At 49.9% G+C, this 9,681-nt stretch overlaps 1 protein-coding gene across 1 annotated transcript; it reads left to right on the top strand.

Annotated features, from left to right (window-relative positions):
• The first annotated feature begins 1,206 nt into the window (after positions 1-1,206).
• SHISA2 (shisa family member 2) lies at positions 1,207-8,453 on the top strand. Its single transcript, XM_004453091.3, has 2 exons — positions 1,207-2,457; positions 6,116-8,453. Exons 1-2 carry the CDS (start codon positions 2,115-2,117, stop codon positions 6,667-6,669), a joined length of 897 nt encoding a protein of 298 aa, XP_004453148.2. The 5' UTR covers positions 1,207-2,114; the 3' UTR covers positions 6,670-8,453.
• The last annotated feature ends 1,228 nt before the right edge of the window (positions 8,454-9,681 follow it).

The raw sequence follows: 9,681 nt of genomic DNA on the forward strand, positions 1-9,681 counted from the left end.
AATTTCACAGATCATAGACTACAAGTTGGGGGAGGAGTTACTGCTTAATAGGTGCAGCATTTCTGTTTGAGGTGATAAAAAAGTTGGAGTAATAGAAGATGGAAGCACAGTATTGTGAACGTAATTAATACTACTGAGTTGTAAACTTGAAAGTGGTTAAAATGGGAAATTGTGAGTTGTATATTCGTTACTACAATAAAAAGCTCTTTTAAAAAATTGCCTTGTGCCCTTTAGTCACGGATTCAGCAGTCATGATGTCCCACACTTCGCTTTATAAAGAAACTGGTATCAGTCAAGTGCAGTGACTTTTCTGGGAGGGCTGGGTCCAGAGTTCAGTTCTCTCGACTTCCTCACTGGTGCTGGAAAGGGCACTCGTCGCTTTAAAAATAATCTCTGCTGCTTTAATAGCATCGCCACCTGTTGTTCCAGCTTCCTCAAGAGAGAAGCTATGCATTTCTACTCCATCAAAGCTGAACTTCTGGTCTGTCTGCATCTTGTTTTCCTCGGCTGCAGCTGTCTATACCACTGGGGCCAAATGTTGAACGGAGACCCCTTTTTGCTGGCCTGCTATGAATTGCCATGCCCAAATAGAGAAGAAGGTGAAGGTGAAGAAGAAACAGCAGAAGAAGATTTAGAATCAGAATGAGAAGAACAACAACATCATCCGGATGGCGATCCCTCTGCTGAACCCTCTTCACTTCTCCCAGTCGTAGAAGCCTCACCTCCCATCAGGCGCAGGCGTCCGATTTCTTTCTCCGCTGGGCCTGTGACCAGCTGTGGTCTGGCCAGCAGCTGCGGAAAGCCGAGGGAAGACAATCAAGCCGAGTCGCAACTATTTTATCTGGAAAAAGGAAAGAAACCATAATTCCTCCTTGGAAAGTTTTGAGCCTCAAACCCAATTCTGAATGTCAAAGATAAGTCCATAGCAACTTCAGTCCGTGCGCACCCCCGCGATGAGCCTGATCCTCTTAGCAAAGCCGAGGTCGTGGAGGTGGGTTTTCCGCACACGCCCACTCCAGCCCGCAGCCCCAGCCCAGAGCGGTTAGGCCCTCGCGGGGGTCCTGGGTGGAGGGCGTCTGGCGTCTTCGGGCTTCCCGGGAGGGGGCGGCCCGCCGGCACGCATGCGCGCCGAGGCCGGGCGGGGGAGCCCGCCGCTATAATAAGAGCGCAGCGCCGCGGCGAGCGGAGGCTGAGACTGGCCCCGCGCCGGGCGAGGTGTGCGCAGGGCGGCCGCGCGGACTTGCTGCGGGAGCCCAGAGGCCTGGAACTTGCGTGGAGGCTCCCGCCGCGCGCAGCTCCCCGGGACCCCGAGCGAGGAGCGAGGCCGAGCCGGACGCAGGCTGCGCGGCGCCGGTGCCCAGGACCCCGGGCGACGAGGGGGAGCCCGGGCCGGGCCGCCTGGACGCGCGCCCAGCGGCAGCCGCTGGAGGCGGGAGCCGAGCCCCGGGTGGCCGCGCGCCCAGGCCCTGGCCCGCGTCCTGGGCGCCCCTGCAGCGAGGGCGGCGGCGGCCCGCGTGGGGACCGCTTCGTGCTGCGGCGATCGCGGGCGCCGAGAGGACCGCCGTGTGCCGCCGAGGGGACTGCGCCGGCGGCCGCAGCCATGTGGACAAAGTTTGCCGCGCCGGAGGCTGAGCGGGCCGGGCCGCTGCACTTGCTGCCTCGAGCTCTGCGCGCGCTGCCCGCCTCTTTCGCCCCTTCTCGCCGCCCGCGAGCGGAGTAAAGTGCCCGGGACCCCGAGACGCACACCCTCGAGGCTGCGACGTGGCCCTGGTCGGCGGCGGCGGGCGGCCCTCGGGCGCGGTGCCCATTGGTCCTCCAGGCTCGCCGGGCGGCCCCTCTGGGATGCGCTCGGAGGGTCCCGCGGGAGGTGACGCCGCCAGGGGCCGCGGGACCCAGCCCCCGGAGCTCCGCCAGCGAGTGCTGCCTCTCTCCGCCGCCCCGGGCCCCGAGGGCCGGCCCAGCGGCTGAGCGGGACATGGCTTAGGCGCCCCCCGCCGGGGCTGCCCAGCGGCGTGGGCCCGACCGAGGCGAGCGCTCCCCGGCCGCAGCACCCCGGGCCCGGGAGGCGCCGGGGGGCAGGACTTGGCGGGGACCCTCGCCCCAGGGTGGGTGACATGTGGGGCGGCCGCCGCCCGGCCGCCGCCCCCTCCGGGAACGCACCCGCGGCCGCGCTGCTGCGGCTGGCGCTGCTGCTGGCGCTGCTGGCGGCCGGCGCGCGGGCCAGCGGCGAGTACTGCCACGGCTGGCTGGACGCGCAGGGCGTCTGGCGCCTCGGCTTCCAGTGCCCTGAGCGCTTCGACGGCGGCGACGCCACCATCTGCTGCGGCAGCTGCGCCCTGCGCTACTGCTGCTCCAGCGCCGAGGCGCGCCTGGACCAGGGCGGCTGCGACAACGACCGCCAGCAGGGCGTCGGCGAGCCGGGCCGGCCGGACAAAGAGGGCCCCGACGGCTCGGCAGGTAAGACGGGGCGCGTGCCGAGCACCGGGGGGCCCTCTCCCGAGGGCTCATACCTGGGAGCCCCGGGTGGAAAAGAGTCACACCTCTGAGACCCCAGCAAGGATTTCGGACCAGGAGGCGGGATCTCCATTCTGGCCCACCAGTTAATTTGTGGGAAGTGGGGCACCCATTCTCCGTTCGGGCCTCAGTTTACACAGGTCAGCCCCACGCACCTAAGGCAGTGTGGGCCGCAGACCACAGCCCCAGCGTCTCTGTTCAGAGGCCGCTCTGGCCCTCCCGTGTCTCCCGCCTCCAGAGGTCCAACTTCTGGTACTGAGAGACTCACGTGTTCGCACCCCCGAAGAAACAGCGAGAACGTGCCCCCTTCTGAGGGGGCCTGGCGGGGGCACTTCCTTGAAATCCCCTCGGCGGGTGGGCAGCCCCTCAGGGCTTTCCGGTCTCTGCTGCACTTGATCAGACCCCGGGGGCTTCTAACCCTCCTGCTGGGGGCCAAGCCTCTGGCTTTCTGCACATTTCTTGCCACTTCAGATTTGTTAGTTTTGACATCAGAACCTTTCCTTTTGTGGCTTTGTTTTTTAATGATCTTCCTTTTCAAATGGCCAAAGCCAGAGTTGGAACATAACCAAATCCTTGAAAGCCTTTGATGGGTCCTCCTTCCACCATGCTTCCAGAACCTTCCAGACTGACCCCTTGAAGGGTGTAAAGTCTGTGTGTGGGGAGGAAGAGGATTTGGGTCTGGGGTGGTAACCTGTCACTGACAGCGATGTCTCCTCCGTTTTCTGGGAGGTTTAGCAGGGGGACTTGTCACCAGCATCCTGAGCCCCAGGATTTGAGCCGCCTGAGCGTCTGGCCTTGCCTGGCCTCCTGTCCCCTGGGACCTGGTCAGGGGCAGCTCTTTTCTGTGCAGTTCCCTTAGCAGGCAAGCATTTTGTTAACACTCTGCTGTTGTTGCGCTGCCTCGAATCTGAGGAGAAGAGAACAGAGGGTAATTGCAGAAAAGGTGCCACCTTGAAAGGCAGGCTCAGCCTTGCCCTAGGTGTGCAGTTAAACCTGCCTGGCTAAATGATGCCCCTTGAACCTTCCTAACAGTCTTAGGGCAAATCCGTAGGCAGCAGAAGGTGTCCTCACAACTCCATGGTTGCACCTCTGTGCATTCTTCATTCTACTCTTAACACTTTTTTCCTAAAAATTTTGTTGCTCTCAATTCTTCTCTGCACTGAAGAAGTACAGCATGCCTAATTAAGTAGTGTGAGGGCTTGTAGCAGCAGTGCATTTTTTACCACTAGTTATTTATGCTTCCAATTAAAAATCCTGGAAAGAGAACAGTTATCCCCACCCCCCACCCCCCAAAAAGAAACAACACACTCATTATGGAGTTTCAGCTAGTTTTTGCTATTATGTTTGGGTTTTTTTTTTTTTCTGTTTCACTAATATTTGTTTACTTCTTGATAACTTATCATGGGCCAGCATCTTAATTTAGATAATGAAATATTTATAGCCTGCAATGGAAAAAGCCCAGTACTCAGTAGTTAGCCTGGAGTGCTAGTTTCTTTAGAACAGATACACTCTGGGAAGGCCAGCTGTGCTGCAAACCTGTAGCAAGTGTTTCTACCTGTTGAAGGGGCATTTGTTTTGTTGAGCAATGAAACCCAAGGGAATTATCACCTTTGGTTAAGTACTTAGAAAATACTTGTTATTTATAAGGCATTAGTTCCTTACGATTCCATGTGGTGCTCTGTTCTAAAAGCATTGACTCCAGGAACACCAGAATAATCAGAAGGAGCTTAACCAGCAAGTCCACACCATTCCTGGACTGCCACGTGACAGTGCAAATATCTGACCCGCTAAGCAAAAGGGCCGCCCCACAATGAGTCTGCACTGGTGCCATGCTTTGCCAAGATGTAAAGCCCCGTCACTGGTCCCATGTATTTTTCATTCAAATAGTCAAGGAGATCACTCGGGAACATACCAAAAAACCCCTGAGTTTCTTGGTAACAGGGTAGAATTCCACAGAAATGGTAAAAAGGCACCCTGAAGCCACCTTCCTCCTCTTCTGCCCCCATCAACCTGCCTGTCTAGCTTCTGAAAGCCTGGTGGTGCCATGAACCTGGCCTACAACAGATTTTTTTAAAGTAAAATAATTTAAAAGTAGAACATGCTACTGGTTTTTATTACTAAACGGTTTTTCTTTTTTTCCAGGACAAACCTCATTCACTGTGTATCATCGTCATTGTTTTATGCTCAACAGGTTCTCCCTCTAGTTCTTCACACATAATCCAGTGTCCCGACTTCGGGCTGAAGTGCTCTCTCACTAACCCCGTCCTACCTGGGTGCTTCTTGGCTCCCTCCGCGCAGCTCTCCTTCCTTGAACAAATGTCTTGGTGCTCCCGACACTTGTTCTCCACCACACACGGTGTCGTGCTGCTCCACTGCCCCGGAGTAACTTAAGTTGCTTCATTCACCTCTCCACCCTCCGGTGTCTGTGCTAGGCTCACCAGCCAAGGACCATCATGCCAGCTAGGCAAGAGCATTGGGAATTTTTTTTACTCTTCTTTGACTTATGCCTTACAGACTCTTCAGAAATTGTATTGGATACAGGCTGACCTAAATTTTTTATTTGTCTACCTTTGCAAAAAGAACTTTCTAAAAAATGGTATAAGGAATTTACAAGAAAGATTAATAACTTTCTGGAAAAACTATAAAGAGTTTTAAATCCTTTCAGCCCATTGTTTCTGTGAGGACCTTACAACTCTGGTTCATTCTCAATATTTGTGGTGGTTATGTTCTTTAAAGTTCCTGGGAATGCCTGATTAACACATTAGTCCCTGGTCAGAAAGTTTTGTCAGCCCATCAATAAATAACCTTGTTTTCTGCATGTTTCTATTTAAAGACACCTTATTTAAAAAATATTGTTGATTAATCAACATTGAACTCACCACCAACAGCACTTTAACTCATGCCTGAATGAAACTTATCTAACACGTGTTTTCTCTGCAAGGCACATCACAGCATTCTTACACTTAGCAATCCTAGACAGCACCTTTGAGGACCATTTAAATAGTAAAGTCAACAACAAAAACGCAACAATGCAAAAAACATCACACTAAATAGATGATGAAAAGGACATTTATTTGCAGTATGAGAGCTAATGCAAGAAGGCAGAGTGTCACCTGGGAGCAAGCACATTGGGCAGTTCAGAGTTTTGGCTGCTCTGCTTGCACTGCGAAAGCACCACGAGTGTTGATATTAGGGTTACAAATGCATTTAAGTGAGTAGGCAAATTCACAGATATGGAATCCAGAACTACGGAGGTTTGACTGTTTTAGGGCAGGGGTAAGTCTGGGCAGTTGAGGTATGGTAGGAATTTTAGAACCATGACAATTCAAAAGATTATATTTCTGCTAAATTGCATATTTGCCTATATCAATATTGCAATTGGTGAGTCTCACTGTAAATATTAGCCGTTTAGCTTTGGGGGAGCCGATCTGCCATGCCAAATGCTTGATGAGGATGGAGCATCTCAGGGACACACCGGGCCAGCCCAGCTCCTGCAGTTTGGGACACTGCTGCTCTGTGGCAGGACGTCTCCCCTGCCCAGTGCATTTTCACCACGTTCTGGCAGTAACCTCTAATGGTGCGTCTCTGCTCTTGCCTTCAGTGCCCATCTACGTCCCGTTCCTCATCGTGGGGTCCGTGTTTGTGGCTTTCATCATCTTGGGCTCCCTCGTGGCAGCCTGCTGCTGCCGATGCCTCCGGCCGAAGCAGGAGCCGCAGCAGAGCCGGGCGCCGGCCGGGAGCCGCCTGATGGAGACCATCCCCATGATCCCCAGTGCCAGCACTTCCCGGGGCTCCTCCTCGCGCCAGTCCAGCACGGCCGCCAGCTCCAGCTCCAGCGCCAACTCGGGTGCCCGGGCCCCCCCGACCAGGTCACAGACCAACTGCTGCCTGCCCGAGGGCCCCATGAACAACGTGTACGTCAACATGCCCACAAACTTCTCCGTGCTCAACTGCCAGCAGGCCACCCAGATCGTGCCGCACCAAGGGCAGTATCTGCACCCCCCCTACGTGGGGTACACGGTGCCCCACGACTCTGTGCCTCTGACGCCCGTGCCCCCGTTCATGGACGGCCTGCAGGCGGGCTACAGGCAGATCCAGCCCCCCTTCGCCCACACTAACAGTGAGCAGAAGATGTACCCGGCGGTGACCGTTTAACTCACAGGCCGCTGCTGGGGACCCTGCACAGGACGGAGAAGAAACTCAGCCACGCCATGCACGGTCAACTCGAGAAGACTCTCAAAGGGAGAGTCCGTGTGTGTTGGAAGTGATTAAGGTGCAGTTCTCTTGGAGGGGCTCCCTTGTCCCCAGACTGTCTGGAAACGCCTCAGCATTAGTGTTTCTGGGTGTCTTTCATCCCACCACGTGATTGATTTAGGATGGAAAAAGGGTTAGCTGGACATGCCCGTGCTGTTACCGATGGTTGTGCAACAAATACCTGAGCCCTTAAATGCCCTTGAGGTACGGTTATCAAAAGAATTTTGTAAATGATAGATTAAGGGTTTTTATTATACCGTTAATATTATTATTATCATTATTTCTCTTTTCTTTTGAACTCTGCACGATCAGAATGCCTGTTACCGCCCTTTTACTTGGGCCATTTTTTATGAACACCTGCGGTTGAGAAGAAGAATAAGTAACATAGTTAATAGAAAAGGTATAAAATTAGTCATTGATCTTAGTACTTGACAGGCATATCTTAATTTCAGTGTAAAAAGATATATATTTTTTGTGATTGTGGTTTTTTTTTTACCTTGTGTAGAGATCTTATTACAAAGTGATTTTCTACATTCAAAGAGACTGAAAGAAATTGTATAGCTACTTAACTAAAGATGACACTTCAGAACTCTGGGATTATTTCAATCTTGAAGTTTCATGGGTGGTATAGTAATGAAACCATCCCTTCTTGATTGTATCTCTTAATTTTTTCACTTTACAGATGACATCCACAAAGATGTCATAATGAGATATTTTTTAAAAATTGAAATCAGAAACTATCAACAGCTTCTTTTCCGTGTAATTTTTTTTTTTAAAGGTACTGGGGCTGAGGATTGAACCTGGGACCTTGTATGTGGGAAGCTGGTGCTCGACCACTGAGCCCCATCAGCTCCCCTGAGTTGGTTTTTCCATTTGTTTGCTTGTTTGCTTTTTTGTTTTTAGGAGGCACTGGGAACGGAACCTGGGCCCTCCCATATGGGAAGCAGGTGCTCAGCCCCTTGAGCCACAGCTGCTCCCCCACGTTACTTTTAGTTTGCTGCGTGGTACAGCTTGACACATTGTTCTGCCAGGTTTTCGGATCCTGATGTCTCTACAGTGCCAAGGGCTGGGACTTATGGGAGTTAGAACTGAAGGTCAGTATTGCTGCTTCCATCTGATATAAAAAATTCAAAGAAATGTTTTACAAAGACCTCTTCATTTGTAACCCAAGATTTGGGATGAAATTTAAACTGCAGATAACAGATTTACTCTGGAAATCATAAGGCTTTTTATATTCTCCTTATCAAAATGGCTTATTTTTCAGGCAGTGGGAACTATTAAGTCAGGAGGAAAGCTTTTCAAAGAAATACTGCCGGTCTTCCGCCACAGAGTTAGGTCTTTCTTGTTTTCATCTCCTGTAGTCCCTCATCAGGCACTGTACTCATTGCCAATGCTCTGACTTAGAAATTCAAATGACTTTATCTGTGTATTGTTTACCTTTTAAATAAGTTTCTGTGCGTGCGAGTAAATTTCCAACTGCCATCAAAACGAAGATTTATAATTATGCAAACCTTTGTGTGGTCTGTTCCCATTCATCTCTCTCTCTTTTTCTTTATATCATGACTGAATATTGTAAAACCATTGTTGGTAAAGGGTATCAACAAAGATAACTCAATCAAGTTTTTTTAATAACCAAAGGCAGGAGAATGTCATTTTTCTTATTAATAAATATTTTATGGTGTGAATTCCTAGGGGAGTTGCTTTTTTTCTTTCTACTTGGTATTTTTTCAGATGGTTTGTTCAACCTGTTGGAATAAAATTGGTAAAAGTCATATTGTTTTCTAGAACCAATAACCTATTTTTAAAAAAAAGGGTGTATGTCCATTCTTTGAGTTGAGGAGTGGTATTTTACATATTCCATGGGAAATGTTGACAGCACAAAAGAGATAGTTCTTTGGGGATCATTAAAATGATCAAGCTAACGTGTACCCTAGATCTAAGGACGACTCCAGCTTATCTAAGGAAGTAAAAGTCCTAGAATCTTTGAGTTGAAAGGAACCTTAGACCTTACCTAACCCAGGGCTTGGCAAACTTTTTTCAGTAAAGGACCAGATAATAAATATTTTAGGCTTTGCAGGCCACAGGGTCTCTAATGCAATTACTCAACAATCACCGTAGTAGCTCAAAAGCAGCCGTAGACTATTCATAAGTCAATGAGTGTGGCTGTGTTCCAATAAAATCTTAAATTTGAATTTTGTATAATTTTCATGTCATGAAATAATCTTTTGATTTCCGCGCCCCCCCCACCCCCCCGCAGCCATTTCAAAATGTAAGAACCGTCCTTAGCTCTTGTGCCTTACAAAAACAGGCAGTAGGCTGCATTTGACTCAGGCCAATCTAACCCAGTCCAACCTTACACAAAACAGGAATCGCGTCTGCAAGCATTCTTGACAGCCTGTTTTAAACATAGAGGGATGGAAAGTGCTTGCTGCTGTTACCCAAAGATTGTAGAATTTTTGCTTCTCTTATGTGGTAATTAAATACCATGTTTACAACAGAAGCACACTTTAATAAATGGGTTTATAACTTACTGAGTACTACTTGGTCCTTCCAGAAATGTAACATTGTTAGCTGAAACTTCAGCTTTTTTCAGTAAAAACTGGAGAAATTCTACTGACAGTAAAAAAAATACTACCGTAAGCACACCTTATTGTAAAGAATTATAAAAGAGTCAGTAAGGTATAATGTGCAGTAAGGAGAAATATTTTAAAGTCTGTTGGGGTAAAAAATGGAGCACATAGAAATAAAAGTAGTTTGCTGCTGCACAATTCCTCCTGTATCTAAACCTTTAGAGTTAGTTCGTGGTAGTTCTTGGAGAATGCTTTATTTGCAGCTATAATTAGTACATCACTGAATGTAGGAGAGAAAGTCCAGAACCTTTGATTCCAAGGAAGAAATTAACCAGCTCTTTTT

Source organism: Dasypus novemcinctus, chromosome 15 (assembly GCF_030445035.2).
Source record: "Dasypus novemcinctus isolate mDasNov1 chromosome 15, mDasNov1.1.hap2, whole genome shotgun sequence".
Classification (NCBI taxonomy): Eukaryota; Metazoa; Chordata; class Mammalia; order Cingulata; family Dasypodidae; genus Dasypus; species Dasypus novemcinctus.

Coding starts and splice junctions, on each gene's coding strand:
- SHISA2 (XM_004453091.3), top strand. CDS start 2,115: ATGTGGGGCGGCCGCCGCCCGGCCGCCGCCCCCTCCGGGAACGCACCC. Junction 2,458..6,115: donor GGGCCCCGACGGCTCGGCAG/GTAAGACGGGGC, acceptor TCTTGCCTTCAG/TGCCCATCTACGTCCCGTTC.